At 32.8% G+C, this 21,423-nt stretch overlaps 1 protein-coding gene and 1 pseudogene across 2 annotated transcripts in view; one reads left to right on the top strand and one right to left on the bottom strand.

Moving 5' to 3' along the window:
• Positions 1-21,423, bottom strand: part of MAP3K2 (mitogen-activated protein kinase kinase kinase 2) — a 73,152-nt gene that overhangs the window by 10,665 nt on the left and 41,064 nt on the right. For both annotated transcript variants that reach the window (XM_015590590.2, XM_006913436.3), the window contains exons 3-15: positions 20,914-21,032; positions 20,261-20,301; positions 18,698-18,797; positions 13,630-13,743; positions 13,278-13,365; positions 10,533-10,663; positions 9,553-9,632; positions 8,202-8,269; positions 7,939-8,031; positions 6,977-7,183; positions 5,377-5,525; positions 4,858-4,989; positions 1,242-1,371 (exon numbers count right to left, since the gene is read on the bottom strand). In XM_015590590.2, the coding sequence (XP_015446076.1) occupies positions 1,242-1,371; positions 4,858-4,989; positions 5,377-5,525; positions 6,977-7,183; positions 7,939-8,031; positions 8,202-8,269; positions 9,553-9,632; positions 10,533-10,663; positions 13,278-13,365; positions 13,630-13,743; positions 18,698-18,797; positions 20,261-20,301; positions 20,914-21,032 (1,452 nt within the window). The remainder of the gene's footprint in view (positions 1-1,241; positions 1,372-4,857; positions 4,990-5,376; positions 5,526-6,976; positions 7,184-7,938; positions 8,032-8,201; positions 8,270-9,552; positions 9,633-10,532; positions 10,664-13,277; positions 13,366-13,629; positions 13,744-18,697; positions 18,798-20,260; positions 20,302-20,913; positions 21,033-21,423) is intronic.
• On the top strand, positions 8,509-8,627 carry LOC112481089 (annotated as a pseudogene).

A 21,423-nucleotide genomic window follows, 5' to 3' on the forward strand; every position in this document is an offset into this window, starting at 1 on the left:
TCTGCCTAAGCTAGGTAGATCTTGAAATGAGAGGCTCCTATTTCTTTTAGATCATGAGCCATGTCCTCATTCTCTCAGACTCACTAGCAAACCCCATTATAGTACATGTGATCTGGCTCAGGTATTCTGGAGCAGATTCTACTATCACCAGAAACTGGTTAGGAATGTTCTCTTTAACCAGAATATGGCCATATTCAGGGTGTGGCTCACCATAGGAAGGAAGTTAACACCTGACAGCTCTTAAGAGTCCCCAGAAAGACCAATCAAAAATAAACTTTTAATTATATATAGATAGATAGATAGATAGATAGATATCGATATATAGATAGATAGATAGATAGATAGATAGATAGATAGATAGATATAGATATATATCTGTATATTTATCATTCTTATCGATTGATTGGAATGACTCTGGGGATCACAACCCAGTATTTACAGAACCAAACTTCAGTTTTTATAGAATCAAATCTCCAGGTATATTCTACAATACAAAGTTTTAAATACTCTCAAAATTTACACACCTCCACCACTTGCTTTTGTCTCACTTCACGCATTTACTTTACCCTACCTGACCCCTGAAAACAGACGAGTTTTAAAAAGTGAGCTTAACCGAGTTAAAGTTCATCAAAGTTCAGTGTTAAGGCTCTCTTCTTTGAGAGACTTCTTATTCTCTCCCTAGGTAATGACATCCATTCCAATGGCTTTAATTAAATATGATCTCAACGTAAAGTATGTCATCATCACAGCTAACTTTTGAATGCTTTCTAGGTACAAGGAACTGTTTTAGCATTAACTCATTTAATCCTTACAAGAATCTTATGAGTTAGGTACTCCTTTCACTCTCCTTAAATATGATGAACTGAGGCATAGAGAGATAATGTGTCTTGTCCAAAGTAACACTGTTAGTGATGGATAAAGCCCAAATTTGAATCAGGAAATCTGGTGTCAGAGCCCCTTTTCTTAACCACTATATTCTAATGCCTATGCTCTATGTATGAAAACATGGTCTCACTTGAACTTCATTGCTTCTGTGAACGCCCACAGGGGAACTACACAGTTGTAGAGACCTGAGCATCAGGACTAGTTGGAACACTGAGTCGGTGAGAAAGCAAGATTGTTTTTCTATGGTATTTTAAAGATAGATGTAATTTAAATGTTAAATTCCTTAACCATATCACTTATTTCATTCATATTCACAAAAAAAGAACTGTGTACTTAAAAAACATCTCATTACTTACCTTTGATATCTCTATGAACAATCATATTACTGTGCAAATAATGGACACCCTCTAGAATCTGACGAGTGTATTTCCTAGTCACATTCTCAGTAAGAGCTCCATATGCTTTTAATTGGTCCTTAATTGAGCCCTAAAAGTAAACAAAAGAAAACTATGGTACGATTTAAAATAAAAACCACTATTAAACTTTTATTTTTAAAAGAACCCTAGTTCAAGAGTGGGACACTTTAGTTGGAGAGCACAGGAATTCTTAGTAAGGACATTATATGCCATCTCTACTATATTCCCTGACTAGAAGTGTGTAAGAGTAAGAGTCACAGCTGGAGGAAGCCTTTAAAACTGTTTTTTGACCAATACTCCTGTTTCTATAACTATGTTGATTCTATCACCTATTTCTTGTGACTGTGTTTTTAAAAATTCGCCAGTACTTTTACATCCCTTTATTTTGCCCTGAATATATCTTTGTTTTTCCTACTTGCTCTTCCACATATGTCCTACTTTAGTTTTATTTATTTTTTCTTCTTGTTTTTAGAATAGTGTTTTATTTACATCTGCTAATTAATTTACTTCTCAAGAGGAAGGATGGGTATGATTAGAAAATGAGAATATACATGAGATTTAAAATTTTTTCCTTTATATACTAAACGTTCTAGGTCAAAAGACAAAAATACATAAAGAGGGCATTTCAAATTCTCTTAAGTGTTTTTAAGGCAGGATGAGGTGCCAGCTCTGAGAATGCTGAATCAGTCTGAGGTGAGGCATAGGCGCCTGAACTTTGCAAAAGCTTCCCTATTGATTCCAGTGTGCAAATATGAATAATCAATCACTCTGAAAGATGGAAATAAATGCTTCCTGAGGAACAAAATCTTTTTTTAAAACAGAGAATATATTCAAATGTTTCTCCCTTTCCTTGAATTTTAGTAAATTATGTACTTTGTCACATACAAGTAGATCCTTGGATCTCATGGGTTTAACCATTTGCTGTTTCCACTATTCATGAACAATCACTGAAGGGATAGCAAGATGCAATTCTGCTGGCCCAAACTTGCAAACACAGGTGGCAAGCCTTAGGCAATGAATGAATCCAGCCAACCACCCTCACCTATTATTCAATGTGGCTTGTTTGTTCAGTCTACTTATTGTGCCTCTACTTATACACAAAATAACAGAGCTAGAAATGAGCTTTCCAAACAATATGCCCCAAATATTTATAGGCTGCAAATGAGCGGTGGACTTATGGATCCTCTAAGCTCTCAGGCAGCTGAGCCAGTAGCCTATCGCACTAACAGATCCATTGGTATAGTCTGTTCATCTCTATGTACCATAAAATGTTATCTTCTTTGGTGTGAACGACTGAAATGGGTTGGAAAGCATTGTGCACCTAAAAATAGTGTGTGTGCATGTGTGTGTGTAAACCTAACAAAGAAATCAACTGCTAGTCCAAAATAAAATAAAGTTATGGTTCTAGTCTGAAAGTCGTTCCAGATAAACTAAGGAATGGAATGCTATATATGAGAAGACTGAAGAATAGAATGAAAATTTTGATGAAGCCTGAATCTAGGGTACAAAGGGGTCCACTGTACTAAATTTAATGAGAGAAATTATACAGCATCATTAACAAACTTGAAGATTCAGGAAAGTCTAGGAACATATATATCCAGCCCACATATGCCATGTGCTTATTACCATATGTACACTTCACTATATTGTCAATGAACTATTATTAATTAGGTAACTTGATTTTCAAATTCAAGGAATGACAATTTATACTTTGAAGTGATAGCTGCCCTTACAAAACCAAGTGTAGTTAATGAGAAACACAGACATAACACTTCTTCCTGAATAGTCCTGGTTTAGTCTTAAGATTGCTAAATGTGTAAAGATTACACCCATCTTCATTTGTGATATAAACCAGTTGTAACCAATTAACCATTTTAATCTTATCTTCAACAATCTGAGTTTCTATTCACACTTATGTATAATTATTTTCTATTTTAATTTAAATATTTATTGCATAAACAGTAATGGAAATCTGAATAAGAGAAAAATCAATCAAATCCCAACAAAACACATTTTCATTTTCTAAGTGTCTTCAGTCCTTGTCCAAATACAAACACTTATTAAACATCAAAATAATTATTTAAAAGTATTTTATATTATTTTCTCTTATAAGTACTTCCTCTAACGAAGTCTTCACAATTTTAATTTTTAACATATATTCTCTTAGACAATATCACAATTTACTTCTGTGTGCAATTAATTTCCTTTTTTTCACATCACAGATAATACTAAAATAATGTATGCAGCTTTTTCCTTCTTTAGGAGTACTTCTGCAGAATAAATTTCTGTGAGATTACCAGTCCAAAAGGCTTCAATATTTTTATAGCCTTTACTACATCTCACCAATGTGTTTTCAAAAGGGGATTTTCTAAAAAACTAATTTACAATGCCAATAGAATCTTTGAAAATAAAATGTAGCAATATGAGTAAGAATTGTCACTATAAACAGTTAATAATTCCAGAGGAAGAGAAACAAAGTTTACTGTGAGACAGGATAGTTGAGACCATTACTATTAGATGCTCATCCACAGTTTTACCGATCCATAAGCTTAAACTGGAACCTTGTACATTCTACATATAAATCTGATAAACGACACCCTTAAAAAGCCATAAATCAAAAACCTTTTTTCTAACATTAAATTAAATTATGGGAATATTAAATTATGGGAATGCATGCATTTTTAAATAAGTAAATATACCATCTTGAAAATCATTAGTATTAGAACGCACTCTACAGATACTAAACATAACATAGAAGGAATGACAGAGTTTGCACCTTCTAATGAAATTACTGATTCAGGCAATGATTATCGATCTGTGTTAAAAACATAATGTGAATGGTTGAAAAGGAACTGGATATTCCTATATGCCACTGCTATAGTTCATATTATTTTTTGGTCTTCAGGAAAAAACAAAACTTTACAATGGAGGAATCAAGACGTCAAATACCTTACTCTGGCAGTCATCTGAGCATCACTAACAATGTAACAACCAGAAATTGTATATCTCCTAATGGGATACAACATGAAGTACACAGCATCATCTAAGATGTATTCTAATAAAAAATGTTGAATTCGAGTCTAATTTAGACTTTAGATCTAACCTGGATTTTACAGGAAATAAGGAGATAAAAGAACAAATTATATAACATCATGAGGATACAATTAGAGAAATCTATGAACTCAAACTGTCAACAGAACAACTAGCCTGGTCTATTTGTGAAATGTAAAAATTGTCCTAGACAGGTGAATGTAATGTGTGGTCCTAGACTGGATCCTGGTTTGGATAAACCAACTATTACGGATATATTCAAGGCATTTAGGGAAATCTGAGTATGGACTGCTATGAGGTCTATAACCTATTTTAGTATATTTTAGCATTTTTTTAAAAAATGAATTAAAAAATACAAAGATAGATGAAAACAGAAAATAATTTAAAACTCTTCCAAAAAGTCCTTAACTAGGTGTTACATTTTATGATCAGTTTTATTGTTTTTCTTTCCTCAACTAAGACTTTAAATAGAGTAAGTCTATTTACAAAGGATGTACTAACTTACCCCTGGCATATATTCCATAAATATGGAAAGTGTTTTTTCCTGGGAATCCCTCAAACAGCCATAATATTGAACAATTCGTTCATGCAGCAAGTTTTTCAACAACTGAATTTCACACTCAAGTGCATTTACTTCCTAAAAGACAGAATTCACTGTTAAATCTTTTGTCCAAATACAAAAGCACTGTTAGTAAAAGCAAAAAAATTCAAGCTTCATGGACTATCAAGGTGATATCATTACAAAATTTTTACTTCCTAAGGAATAAACGTTTTAAAGTCTTTAAACAATAACTTTTATAACAGTCCTAGAAGGTAGCTAAAACAACACTAAATCAGATTAGGAAAATAACTGGGTATTAGAAGAGAAAAATCCACAGTACGAAGTATATAAACATGTCTCATCTATTTGTTTTGCGAAAAATTTATAGTAAGGAAAAATAAAAATTCTATTGTGTATTTTATTTTAGTAAACAAGCTTTTTTTGTGTGCAGTGATTATGCACTGTTTGTGCAGTAATTCTTACCTTACTGGTCTCAGGGCTATCAGGGTCAAACTGAACTTGCTTAACAGCCAGCTCTCTTCCTGTATCGACATCATAACAGAGGTAGACTCTGCCAAAGGCTCCCTGGCCTAGCAGTTTGCCCAATCTCCAGTTGGTTGGAGCACGAGGTGCTAAAAAAGAACATTTTCTTAAAAAGGAATAGCCAGGTGGCACAAAAATGGTTAAGGAATAAACGAGTATACTGCATTAGTGATTGCATATGCCTGGATATAAGGAACACTCATGATCCTCCAAGTTCATAATGATCATCTTTGAAAATTTTTCTGTCAATTTTCTAAGAATTCTAAACCCAAACAAAGTTCATAATCCCATAACTCATTTTTTTTCCAGTGAAATTATTGTTTTCCGAAGTTATGAATGTAATACTATCTTTTACTCAATTTGATGCCATTGATATAAGATGCACTATTTGTAATCTTTATTGCAGCCACATATATAATTAGATTTCCATCTGCCTATGATGTAGGAAGTTGGAAAGAGCCTCACTCTCATTCTAACACAAGAAAATCTTGAAAGCAGCCACAGAGGGGAAAAATCAAACTACAGACAAGAACAAAGATAAGAATTATAGCACACTTCTCAGAAAGTATATAAGCCAGCAGACAATGGAAAAATAGATTTAAAGTGCTGAAAGAAAAAAAAACTGCCCTGAATTCTACACCCAGAAAAAAAATCTTTCAAAAATAAAAAATAAAGACCTTTTTCAAACAAAAGCTGAAGGAATTTATTGCAAGTAGAGTTGTAGTACAAGAAAAGTTAAAGTAATTAATCAGGCAGAAGGAATTTGATACCTGACAGATTCTTGGATCTACATAAAGATCTACAGAAGTAAACTAAAGGTACATATAAAAGACATCCTTCTCTTATTTTTTAATCACTTTAAAAGATACCTGTCTAAAGTGAAAATAGCAGCAATAGATATTAAAGTAAAATATGACAACACTAGCACAAGAGAGGAATTTGGAGTATGCAAATACTGCTGCCATCTTTGAGCATGAATCTTTGTATGCACTGCTTACATGACAAAGTCCAAATATTTCACAATCAAGCCTCAGTTACCATTCTAGACCTATTCCCACTCTTTCAAGTAAGATATCCTCCACTTCAGCCCAAAAAGAACTATTCTCCACTCTAAGAACATGCCATGGCCTCTAGCACATGCCACCTCCTGAATTGGTAAATTCCTACTCACATTTAAGATCTAGATTAAATGCTATACTATAATTATTCCTCCACACATCATTCTCCCTATTAGATTACATCTCAGGTTGCATTTGAAATCTCAGTGCAGGAACTCAACAAGGACATGTGAAATGAATTAATGGATGACTAATTGGTAACAATTTTCCTAATAAAAGCAAAGGACAGAATCATCAAATGCAATTAGCAGTCATACCACGCTTATACCTGATATTCCAACCACCTTTAGAAATATCATTTTTACCTCTTTTGAGAAGCTGGTCTCACTCTGAGGACTGGCTTAGCATTTATTCCTTTTAATACTATAAAATTCTGTAGAGTTTCTGTTATACGTTTCGCTATGCCAATTTTTATTACTTACAGCGGCTGGGTGGGCTGATGTCCATTACAGTCAAAGTAGGATTGTCTATGTCACTTCCCCTTCTTCTTATTCGACTATCATCATACTCTGGGGTAAAGATACTGCTTCCACTACTAGTGCTTAAGGAGTGATCAGTAGGACTAAAACTCACAGGAGACCGGAAGCTGGTCCCCTGGGTCCTTCTAGCTCTTGGAAAAGTTTTACGACCTACAAAACGAAAATATAATTACCTCAAAACTTTTAATATGTTATAATTGAATGTATTTAAAATTTGTAATGTAAGGAACAGAAATTTCTCCTGTGACTAGGCTAAGAAACCAAAATATCAATGATTATTTGATTATATGTTTTAAACCTAGGAGTAGTGGTTTTCTTTGAAGAGTTCAAAAAAATATCCTTGTGAAAGTGAATCATGAATGAAAATACAAGGAAGACAAAAGGTAAAAGCAAATATGAAAGTAGGGAAAAAATGAACAGCATCTGAATACAAATTCAAATAATCTCATGTTAAAACATATGCACACACATTCATAAAATCATAGAATAGAACTCCTTTACTTTTGGATGAAAAAAGAAAAAAAAGATTTTATTCTCACTTCCAATAATAATTTAAAATATAAAACAAAAATTGTAAAATTTATAGGTTGCAATGTTTTTCCTTAAAAAGAAAATACAAGTATGAATTTCATTAAGGAGTAACTTTCTAATTAATAATAATTTATTAATGACTCCTTTTCTTCTCAGGGAAAGATAAATACTATGAGGTAAGTTGGCATAAAGTTAAGATATTAGAGTTTTAGTTATAATTAAATTTGTTTAAAAAAATTTTTAGGCAGAAAACTAAGTGATTTGGGAACAAATTTATTTTTAATAGTATTATTTAAATAAGGAAATATTATTTTTATTGATTATTTTTGAGAATTTCCACGAACTGTTTTGTGATCTAATTTCCAGCAACTTACCATCATTATACTCTTGATGATGATATGAAACATGATACCTTCTTGGATATGTTCCTCCTTTTCCAAATTTCTCAAAGATAGGGTTATCACAGTCTATTAATACACATAAGAAATTTGTATGTTAATAAGTCAAATATTTCTAATGATGAGAAACACATTTACACATTTTTATTTGATTAAAAAATAATTCCCCTCTCCTTACCATCTAAAACATTATTCGATAACATAAATATTTAAACATTTAGAATGTAGATAAATCTAACCTGAAAATTCCTGATGATTATCTGGGTAGCTCTGTGCCCTAGGCATTCGTGATTTTGGATAGCTTTCTCTAAAAGCAGAAAATGTCACATTAAATTAAGACATTTGTAAATAAGACATTAATAAATCTTTATGCAATATTAAAATTGGCCCACAGAGAACAGTGGTAAGAATGACACACTTGGAAATTAGGGATGTTTGGAAATCCTTGTGCTTCAATCCTAGCCCTGCCACTTAACTGGCTGTTGCAACCTTGGCAAATCACCTTTCTAAGACTGTTTCGACATCTACAGAAAGGAGATAATTTCCGTCTACGGCCATGCCACCCTGAAACAGCCTGATCCCATCTGACCTTGGAAGCTAAGCAGGGTCAGGCATGGTTATTACTTGGATGAGAGACCACCTAGGAAGACCAGGTGCTGTAGGCATAAAAAATAAGAGACTGTAAGCTGACAAGATCCTTGCAATCTGTGAGGTCAACCAAGGGGTGCCTTGCCTAAAAAAAAAAAGAGACAATTTCCAACTCATCAAGTATACAGATTTCATTCACATTTCTATTTCCTTGAATTTATTAAATGTTTTAAATATCTGTCTTGAGGTAGACATGGGCAAAGACAAAGGTTTCATGTACACGGGTAACAGAAAATTAAATGTATATTCCCATGCAGTATTAGTTATATTTTCACAATTTGCTTTCATTTTCAATTTGCTTTCATAAAGCAATCCTAAAGGAGAATAAGCAGATAAAGACTTTAATAAAGACACTGACTCTGTGCAACAGGGTGACTTTGTGTGCTACTGTCCCAACTGAGACCAGGAGAGAGGGAACACCTATAACAAAATATTCACAGTTGCAATCTGACCTGCCTTATATTCCTAAACAGCTATTTCACAAAACAAAAGTACTTAAATTTTAAATCACAACCAACATACTGGGCCACAATTACCAAAAATGTAAGTTATTTATAAATGGGTGCCAAATGTACATAATCCTGAACAGGTAAAATAACTCAAGAAATCTCCAAAACCAAACATATTAATAAAAAATTTGATAGCAGTTTTGCACACACAGTTTTAAAAGTAAACTTACATAAATTCTCAGTTTGCATTTAGCTTTAAATACAAAATTTTGGCAATTATAATCAGATATAGCTTTAATAATGATATTGAGCCCCATGAGGTTAAGGGGTTTATCCAAACTAAGAAAATTCATTTGCCGTTAAGTATAGACAAGTATCAATTACATTCTCTGAACGTAGCACAAAGGAGTTGATAACATACTATCATACATATATATATATATGCATATTTACCCACAAATATATTAAAAAACAAAACTAAAATCAACATTACCCATCCAAAGGACTATCGAGTGATGGACAACTTCCTGAGCCAGAATTTTCAGGGCTGCTTAAAGATAACGGGTCCAGCATCTAGAAAAATATAGAGTTCCACTATGATTTGATGTGATATAATCAGAAGTTAGTTTTTTTTAACAGCTTTATTGATAGAATTCATGTAACATAAAATTCACCCATTTAAAGTGTAAAATTCAATGGTTTTTAGTATACTGAGAGTTGTGCAACTCTCACCACAATCTCAGAACACTTTCAGGACCTAAAAAAGAAACCCCATATTCAAAAGTCACTACCCAGTTACTCATTTTTAAATGTTTAAAATGTAGTTGTCCCTTATAGGTGGGCTATGATTTCAAAATTTCTTGAGAGAAAAATAGACTTTCTCTATGGACTATCAGCTAAATGATTTCACATAATTTTACTCACTGAAAACCGAACAAAGGTCCCACCTAAATTGAGACTCATGATGCTGTGACTGCTACATTATTAGAAATGAAAATTGCAATAATATAAGCAGCCAATGCAATGTTAAGGAAACAGCAGCAACTTCATGGAAAAACTTCAATACTAAAAAACTTTTAAAAACCTTTTAAAATGTTTTAGAAAGCTTACAAACCTCGCCTTCACGAAGTTAAATATTTGTAGTTTTAATGTATCTTTCAAATGTTAATTTTAGGATCTGAATATTAATCCCGGGATTACAAACACATGCATTTATTCATTTATGGATGAGCAATATAAGAAAATCAGTCTTTTCGGCTTTCCAGCTTTCTAGTTTTCTATATACATGAATAAACACAAGAATATGTAAATTAGTGGGCAATTTCCTGCATTTTTTACTATTTTGTTCACTTAAGACGGAAGGTACAGGGGCAGAGAAGAGGTAAAACACACACATACACCCCTGCCAAACCACACTGACCTTGACAACATTCCGTTTAATGAAATAAAAAACCATATCCAACTTTTGCTTACTTGGTCCATGCTCTCTGGAATGAACTCTCCTTCACTATTGATACTGGTGAATGACCCATTCCGGGCAACCTGGTGTAATTCATCTGGAATGTATCCTGGGGGAGGGGAGCTTCGATCTCTACCAGTGGGACCTCAAAAGAGAAAATATATGATTTTATAAATATCAGCAAGAACCAATTTTTGTTTTAATTAAATATACACACAGAATTTCTGGACTATAGTACAAAAATTTTAGCAACTGAAACTCAGTTTTTATTAAAACTTGTCAGAACATTCAAGTCTACAAAGCTTCAAATGTTTTTATAACTTTCTATAATTATTAACTTCACTGTAATATTCATTTGTAACTTATTAGGTAGTATAGTCTTCTGACTGCACTATAGGGTTGATAATACAATAAAGATTTTAAGATAAATGCCACTGCTTCTGAACTTCCAGAGGTCACGTGTACCCAGATATGTTACCTCTTAACATAATTTATGGAAGGCATCATGATGTAGTGTAAAGAATATAGGCTTCAGAGTTAGACCTAAGTTTGAATCCCAGTTGCAGTTATTTATCAGCTGTATGTCTTTGGGAAAGTTATCCAATCTCCATGAACCTGTTTCCACACCTATAAATACAGTACTAAATCCTTCCTTTGCAAGGGTATTGTGATACTAAAATTATTCATAATAAACATATGCTATCTACATTTGGCTCTATGTTCTTTCCTTAGTCCATATTAGTGTGTTTTCCACTTGGAGGCCCAGATTTTATTCTCGGGTACTTAAAATTAGACTTTTGTGTGGCAAGCCATGTTTAGAAAATCAGAGAATCTAATATAGTTCATCTAATTAATCACTACATTTCTTATTAGACAATAATCCACTTATTTTTACCCAGTTCTACAGAAATAACACTATGCTTATTAACATAGTTTCCCCCCTTTTCTACTAATTTTTTGAAATTATATAAAAAAAGATAGAGGGAAGTTATGTGAGCATTAAAAGTTCCAGTCAGATTTAAAGCAAAAAAGGTTTTTGCCTTATGTTAAGGAGTCATTTTAAGTATAAGCCAGCATTTGTTAATAATGAGATACAAAGGGATTACCAACAGATGTGCATAAAAGAGGTAATTTCCTACACTTGACTCTAAAATGATTAGGGGGCTCAACTTTCAGCCAGAAATTGACTTAGGCTTTGTAACACCTATGAGTACATTTTTTATCATATTTTTGTGATCTTGTGATCATATGCTCACAACTATGATCATATTTTGATTCCTTCCATATACCCTTGTTTATAAAAAAAAAAAAAAACGACCAATATACTCATTACTGGAAGGAGATAGGGAATTAAAATAGCTATGAAAATCTCTTCATCTTCTTGTTGATAACTCATTTTTCTTAACCTTTGTTAGTAACGGGTATGCCAGAGCACTCTTGGTTAAGACCTCCACACCAGTATACACTTCCATCCCAAAGCAGTTTTTCCTCTAGCTATCTTTTATGAAAATCACCAAAGGGAATAACTGTCAGTAAATAAGGAAAAAAGATAACGGTTATATCTATCAAAGCCATTCCAAGTTTAAAGAGGTGACAAAAAAAGACCAGTAATTTTATATTTTATAATTTCCAGTTTCTTCTTATGCCAGCAGTGAAGTCAAACAACAAGAATATTTATCAGCAGAACAAGAGTGAGGCATTCAGTACAATTTTAATTCGAAATGAATTTAAAATAGTCAGTTTAACTAGTGTATTTAGCTTGTTCTGCACAATGTAACTACAATGAATTGGCAATTTTTTTATGTTAAAGGTACTATGTACTATAATGTGATAAGAAAAGGTAATAAAGAAATGTATAATTAATAATAGTCATGCCTTCTAGTTTGAAAAGCAAACCTTCTAGTTTATTTCATTATTAACAATCCTCTTCTGTTTACATCTTAGATTCCCAATTACATCTCTTATTTTGTCCCATTCTCCTGCTTCCTCCCTTTTCATGTTTTGTGTCCTCTTCTACTTTTCCCCTTTGAATCCATCACTCAAGTATGTTTTCATGCTATCTTTACTGACCACATTCACTGTCCTATTTGTAAATACATTTATGCCAGTGGTTTTTGAGCAATGCAATGCTCTTATATAAAAATGCACATTATCACTGTTTTATACAAATTGAAAAAGATACACAAAACTGTGGAGTTAGAGCACCTCTGCCCACTTCATGCCCCTCTAATAAGCCTCCTTTAAAAAAAAAACAGCATACAGGATGCATTTCTCTTTACACCAAAAGCTTACTTGTAACAACACATTATTAATGGCAAATAAAAATTGGATACTAACAAAATAATAATAAAGCATTATCTGGAAACTTTAAGCAATCTTTATTTTGATAGCAGTCTTGGCATTAACAAAAATTTAGAGAAACGTTTCTGAACTTAGTCCATCCATTAATTTTAATATATTAAAATATTTCTTTTAATTTTTCCCTCCAGTTTATTTGTACAGTTAAAATTTGAGTAATTTAAATTTGTTAAACATTAAAATACCTTGGGGGTATATAAAGAAATAAAATATTTAAGTTGGAGACTGCTAATCCTGTAATACCTGACATAACTTTTCAAAGACAAATACTAGGACATGAGATAAATTAGAGTAAGGAGACAGGGTGCTATTCATCAGGGTTATGTTTAGGTGTTACATAAAAGGATGGAGAAGAAACTGAGAAATCACCCATTTCATGATTCAGACACTAGCTTTCTTACCTATTATAGAGAGCCGTTTTTTCCTCTCTGCTCCAAATACTGTGTTATCTAAATCTTCTAGTGATGGCAATGGTTCTAAATTAGTAGCCTACAAAGGAAAAAGGATGATTAATGCTATTCTTCCCCTTCAAGGCTTTAAACAGAATCCTCTCCCCTACCAAAAACAATCTAGATAATCTATATTGTTTGTGGGTCTTATCAAGTCTGCTCTTTGAAATTTTATTTTAACATAATTCTTCCCAAGTTTCTATTAGTTTCATATGTACAGAATATTAAACTTACTTTCATATATTGACTTTTACAGGCATAAATCCTATAATTCCTGTTCGGAAAAAAAAATCCCACAACATACCTGTATACTTCCATTTATTACAAGTAATATCTTGAGGCTCTTCATATGAATACTACGATCCAGCAGTTCCACAGCTTTGTCCAAGTCATCCTGGGTAGTTAATGGAATTACCAACTAAACGAAAAGGAACATAAGAGTCATGCAGCCATCTCGCGAGGTCAAGTCCTTCAGGGAGCATCTCCATTACTATGGAATTATAAATCTCAAAATACTTTGCTCTTTGATTGATCAGCATAATGAAATTCTGAATGCATATATATGTATCTAGACTGTTTTGCACTTCCTATCCTACCATCACTAAAATCACAGAATAAATGTGAACAGGTTTTTTTTGCTTTATTAATCATTAAATTCTTCTAGAAAACACATTTAGAGATTTTCTAGGATATTTCCATAATATTGCTAAACTTAATTTATAGTATCTTCACCTCCAAATAACATTAAGTACACACAAAAACTATAGAAAAATAAAAGGTACTATCTTTCATCTGAATTGATGAAACTTTTAGTGTTTTCTTCAATAGTAACCACTGACTTGATTTGCATTCTCATGAGGTGTGCTTATCAACATGCCAAATACAATGAGCATCTGTAACAGCTACAATGGAGGGGAACTCATATGCCTGACCCTGGTGACTTGACCACTACACTCTAACACAAATAAGCTAAATGAGTCAGCAATCCCACAGTGAATCCTGAATGTGGAAATCTGCTTTCATTAGTCCTCTCATAGACCAGATATTATAAAGCAGGAATCCCCAACACCTGGGCCGCGGACCGGTACAGGTCCATGGCCTGTAAGAACCAGGCCACATAGCATGAGGTGAGCGGTCAGCAAGCGAGCGAAGCTTCATTTGTATTTGCAGCTGCTCCCCAGAGCTAGCATCACTGCCTGCCTCAGCTCCACCTCAGATCATCAGGCATTAGATTTCATAGGAGCACCGGTCCCTGGTGCCAAAAAGGTTGGGGACCACTATTATAAAGGACAAAAAAGCACCTGGCAGGCCCGAGAACAAACATGATTCATATAATTTAACAGTATCAAAATACTTTTTTCTTTTGTAAAAAGTGTAAGGTTAGTAGCTTAGGATGACTCTGTCAATAATCTTCAAAGCACATTCGATTTCATTGAAAGAAGGAGAGAATAAAAACAAGTGAACATATCCCACACTTGTTAGCCTGCTCTAATCAACACAGTGTATAAGCCATTCAAATGTAAAAGCCTAGTTAGTTTTGGGTCTTCTACAGTATAAATTCCTTGAAATCAAGGACCCACTCCCCCAACTCCACCTCCTCCACACACACATCAACAATTAACACGGAGAACAGCAAAGAGCAAACACTTGACAAATATTGTTTAATAACTATCATAGAGTGAAAACTTCATTTGTACCCAAACCCACAGCTGACATGGTGTGCACTGATTCTCTGCAGATTTCTTTATGAAAAAAATTCAATGTTTTAAGAAAGCCTGCCAGACACAAATATAGCAGTTTCTGATGTGGTAGCAACTTAACTCTATATCAGCCTATGGTAAAATTGGTTTCACGGTAAGTTGTTTTGCTTATAAAGTTGCAGAACTTGTGGACAATGTTAAGTGAGGACTCATGTATAAAGCAGGACTAATGTGAATTCCATCATACAATCTACTAATGTTTACTCTATACCTGAAATTATATTTCCAATTTCTGTGTAACTAATTTTATACTATACAACTTATCAGCTAACCAGACCTTATTTTTCTCTATGAGAATTTTTTCTAATAAAAAAAGATTTTTAACTGGTATCATGGAACAAGCCTGATCTACTTAAACTCTTTTCATTAGCCTATCAATTATGAACCATATTGGTACATCTTGTTCCTATCTTTAACATTTTTTTTTCATTATATTTTAAGCACTAGAAAACATTTTAAAGCAATGATGAGGATTGTTTTACTAATATTTCGAGGAGAAAACCGTAATATTTATTTTTATTACATATATATTTATAATCGGAATGTATACTGCTCCAAGGTACTGTTGCTTTGGGAGGAAAAGACACTAGTTTAAATCATTGTATTAATGTAAATGATTTTGCTCTTCTTCAGTTTGCTAACATGAAATCTGGAGTGACAGCTTGGACTACTGCCTATGGTTTTGATACGATCCCTCACATGTTCTAAGGTCACCTATTACAAATTTTAAAATGAGAACTATGAGTCAATAAGTCCCAGCTTGTCTAAATTATACTAAATAAATTATACAATGTTTTCCTACTTGATGAATTCATTTTAGCCTCATTTCTGAAATTGATTTCCTTCTAGCTTATTGATAAATCCATTAAATGTTAATATAAATCTTTTCTGAAAAGGAAATTAAAATTTTAGTTTAAAAACCTACTAAACAGAACCTAAATTTGAAAGAAGTGAATTATCTTCCTGACTTTACATAGTGAAACATGAAAATAGTCCATAAAAAGGTTTTCCTTCTCTACCCATCATCTAAAATGGGTAGATTATAAAAAATCCACTTACTTTGCACAACCCCACTTCTATCCCCCATGGCAACATACACACAGACACATACACACCTGACACTTTATTAGAGAAACAGGAGCCCAACCAATAAATCCAACCAATCCCAGCATGAATTTCATGGTTGTTTGGGTTCTGGAAAACTTAAAGTTTACAGAATAATGTTTTTTTGTTTTTTTGTTTTTTTTTAGAAAAGAGAAATTTATATTATACTAGAAACTATTTATAGAATTGTAATAATAAGCAGTATAAATGAGATTTTTGCTTGTCCGTAGGTCCAAAAAACTAATACCCCTTATAAATTTGTAGCTCATACTCCCAATGTTTAAGGGCATGCACTGAGTGGGTCATAATGTGAATTAGGACATGGTTAATTCAGAGAATCACAGATTCTCACAGAATCTCTGAGTTGCAAGAAACTTCACACAACATAATCTCACCCTAATGCCTCCCCTACCACATTCCTGCCAAGAGGCCGTCCAGATATAATGGCAGAACCACTCCCAGAAATTCTTCAGAAAGCATGAGAAAAAGAAGCAGAAAATGGAGAAATTTTCCTATTTTTAGAAAAATGAGAACTATAGATCAATTAACTTAATGTCAGTCCTCAAGAAAACCCTACGAAAATTATAAAAACAAATTGGGAAAACTCAGCAAAGAAACAGTAATTCTAGGCACTAGAACAGGTACACTGTAAACAAATAATGTCAAACTAACATCATTTTTCTTGACAGACCTACTAGGCTGGTAGATCAAGATAATATTATAGTCTTACTGTATCTGGACATTTACAAGTTTTCTGTGATACAATTTTAAACCAAACAAAAACAAAGATGTATCTGGGTGCCCCTAGAAATGTAACATGAGATAAAGATTCAAATTCAAGCCTGTTTATATGGAAAAAGACACTAGGAAACACTGGTAGGGGGATGAGGAAGACAGAGAAGAGAAGAAGGCCCATAAAGAGTATATTATCCAACAAGTTACTGCTGTGACCAAGTGGAGTCTATCCGTCACCACTTCCCACTCCATCCTTGAGCCTCATCTCACATCTTACCCCCACACCCCAAAATGTACTTCAGCCTAGGCCAATCTTCTAGCCATGCCCCCTGAAAAGCCATCAGAGTTTCAGGGGCTAACAGTTGGAAATCAAGCCAGAACCAACAGAAATAAGTGTCAAGATAGGGTCAGGCACAAGAGGTGTTCATGGCTAACTGAAAAGCCAAAAAGTATTTGAAAAATAAAATTTTAAGGTATTACGACAGGATAGTACTCATCACTTTGTTCGAGGATGTTAGTTGTTTGGATGTGGATTTTTTTGTCAAAATATTTTGTTTTCAGCTTTAAGTGGTTTTCTTTAGATAAAGCTACATTAGCATATTCCTCTGCTTTAATAATTATTCATTTGAAATTATAATATTTTCAAATATTTTTATTCACATAATGCTTTTTTACATTTGCAAAGCAATTTCACATTTTCTAAAATTAATTTTTACTAAGCTTTCCACCATCACTCCAGTCCCACTGGCACTTTCCTATTCCTGAAACACATATGTCTTAGCCATCTCAGGACCTCTGCAGTGCTCTCAGGCTGCTTTCTCTACCAGGAACGTTCTTCTCCTCAAACTCTTTGCAAGGCTGGCTTTTCATACTTCAAGTCTCCATAATGAAATATTAGCACCTCAGTTAATTCTTTCTTAGTACCATTTAACTACGATACCTTGCCTTTATTCTTTTATCGTAATACTTTATGTATTTCCTTCAAAGAATTTCATAAATTTAAACAATTCATTTATTAATTGTCTGCTTCTACTACAAGTCTATAACTCCATGAGGGGCTGCAATTCCTAAATCATAGCATTATGCCTGGCAAATTCAACAAGTATTTTTTTTGGGGGGGGGTGGGGGTGGGTACAATAACAAATTAACCAGTTAACTAAATTGTCCCTCAAAATTTTAAGATCTCAAGATCTTGAGATCTCATAGGACATGAAGAAAACCTCAGAGGTCATCTAATCCAATGCAAATTTTACCAAAGTTCAAAAGGAGATTCCCCAGACACAGAGCTCCTCAATGCCACAGTGAACCCTCAAGATCATGTACTGACTCTCAAACATAAACATAATGATCTCACCATGTCTTAACCAACATGAAAATAATCCTATACGTTTAAACTAAACTGTCTCGCTACCAAAGCTCAGTCTCTGTAGCCAAATATAGAGCATGAGAAAAGACAGTTTACCAGTAAAGTACACAGAGTAAAAATAAAACATAAATAAGCAGCAAACTTTTAAGTAATACATACATTTCCTTTTTTAATCGATTCTCATTCAATTATTCTCACAGTAGCACCTTTTAATATTTTCAACAATGGAAAAATTCCATTTCAGTCAGTTAAAATTCACAAATTTAATTGTGCTATTTTATCCCTCTAATGTACTTTAATCCTCATCAATTCCTAAATAAAAGCACAACAGTCCTAAAACAATCTCTGAAATGAACACACTACTTTCCAAAACAAGAACTACTTGAAGTTAAACTTAACATATTTACCTCATTGTTGGTATAATGTAGATCCATAGATTGTCCAAAGGCAGTTTTAGCTTTAGACCTCAGATCTTCCAGTTTAACTGGTCTGGGGAACTGAAGGATTCTATATAGACAGAATTTTAAAATATTTTATTTTCTTGGGCATAATTAAATAACATACTTATAACAGTTATCTCTGGGGTGAGAAATTAAAAATAAAAATGTAAACTTTGACTTTACTTGAACATTCCACAAAAATGGCTCATTTTTGATCAAGTGTACTAATTCTCAACACAAAGTTCAAAAACTCTAAAGTTTCTTCTATCTTAGTAAAAATTATAAAAAGGAAATTCTCAAAATGTTCTGCAGTTTATAATTTGCGATGAAACTGTTATGTGAACATTAAAAAGCAGTGTAAAATGTTCACTGAGGAAAGTAATTAAACTTAACTATGAGACATACATACAATGGAATGCAACAAAACTGTTAAAAAGAATAAAGTCATTCTTTGGGTATTCAAATTTTGATTTCTGTACCCTATCAACTCAACATTTTCTGAGCTAATATGTAACAGGTAAGCATACCCCCAACATAAATAGTTTTGAATGATTAAAACATTTTAATTCTCATATTTTATTCATATATTGCAAAAGATTGGCCTGTGCTGCCTGGGGAGCTTGCACTGAAGCTTGGAGCCTATTACTAGACTGTAAGCTGTATCACTCACTCTAACCCTTCATGGCCCAGAAGACAGTAAGAACTCAATAAACAGCACTCCATGAATGAAAAACAAAACTGAGAATATCCATATAAGAACTGAAAATAGGTAAAAAGCAGATTTTACAGCACTTGTATATCTGGTATATCCCTTTTTTTTTTTAACATCTCTGGTAAAACATTTTTACATCTCAGGTGATATGATTTCTGAGCCTTTTTAAGTCCTTAAAATAGACATATTTTATTAAATTAATTTAATGAAACACAAATAACAGAAATGAAATCTCATGTTCTCCAACTTCTATTAGGCCTTGTTAGCAATGCTATTTTTAACCACAACCACCCACCTCCAGCACTGTACTGAGATACAGATATCCAGTGGAAGGTTAGGCTTACACCTCTGCTAAACGATTTACAGCCACCATTCCAACCCACTTTCCTCAATGTTACTAATATGTGTCATATGATTGCAGTCTCTTGAGAATAATCAAAATTGTGAATGTTAAATCCACATACATAAATTCTGTACAGTATGTGAAACAATGATATAATTATGAAAAGAAAAATTATATTTAATTTTCACTGAGTAAAATAAAAGGAAATGGTAATATTTAAAGGCTGCATTATAAAATGATCTTATTTGTTTCCTAATATTGCAATGTAAAAATATTCATCATTTCTAATGTTTAGCCTGAATTTTGACAAATTCTCTTAAGTCTAAATACATATTACACATTACCAAGGACTATTACATTCTCAAATGGTAAGCCATGAACCTTCATTAAAATATAGAAAGAACCTCTCATAGCTTTAAGTAGGACACACATTTAATTAAATCAATAAACTGAAGTGTAATGTGTTTTTCCTTACCTTTTTTCTCCTCTGTGTTCAAATTTGACTCGTACATCATTCTGTAATGAAATGATAAATCATTCAGAGATCAGATAAAATTTCTAGAATTCTTAAATCATTTTTCCTTAGTCATTCATTTATAATAGAAGAGAGAGAGAAAGAGGTTTCATTCTCAGCATCAACTTCAATCGATAGCATCTGCCAAAGAGCTGAGTTGAGAATTATGTTGCTGAATCTGGGCTCAACAGGAAAGAAAGGTCACTAAGATCTATTAGCGACAGCATCATGAGTATGACACATTTGCTAATAGTGTTAGAGGGAAATATAAAACACTATATTTCCACTTTTGTGTTGAACATCCAAAACTAATTTTACCTATAACAATCAAAATGATCCACATTTGTGTATATACAGATTATTTTAAATTAAAAAAGTGCTTATTTTAAGTACTTTAAGAATGGATAAAATATTAGCAGTTACCGTATCAAATGAAACTCAACTATTTTTTTAAAAAACAGACTCTTACGGAAAAAATGTATAACAAACAAAATATTTGATTCAAAAGTGTAAACCCTAAGTACTTTAAACAAACTCTCAATAAGATCAGGATATTCAAGGAAAATAAATCATAGAACAACAATATGTATTTATTAAAACACTGAAATAAATACCTGCTTTTTTGGTGACAAAGATTTTGTTTTTCTGGTTTCCTGTAAGGATAATGCTGGTCGGCTGGCCTTATGAAGAACAGCCAAATCTTGCATGATTGAGTTCAAAGCTTGTTGATCATCTAGATATGTTTTAAATTACATATAAATAGAAATATAATTTTAATATGTATTTATTATAGACATAAAACACAAAATTTATGATGAAATTTAATGCAAAATGCATCTAGAACATTTTCAATGCCTACACTTGTTATTTTGGTGAAATAAAATTTTAATTATTTAAAAACTGAAGACAAATAACAAAATAGCACAAGACTCAAGCATTAGCATCATACTAGGTGTCCAACACCGAGTTACAGGCATGATAAAGTCATTCTGCTTCTAATGACGTAAGAGCCTAGGATATGGGTCAAAACAGCCTTGTTATGACAAATTCTGTTCTATGACTCCTAAGCAAAATATCAACAAGATACCTAAAATCTTTTAAAAAGTAGGGGGGATAAATAACTT

The sequence above is a fragment of the Pteropus alecto genome, unplaced genomic scaffold (assembly GCF_000325575.1).
Source record: "Pteropus alecto unplaced genomic scaffold, ASM32557v1 scaffold725, whole genome shotgun sequence".
NCBI lineage: Eukaryota > Metazoa > Chordata > Mammalia > Chiroptera > Pteropodidae > Pteropus > Pteropus alecto.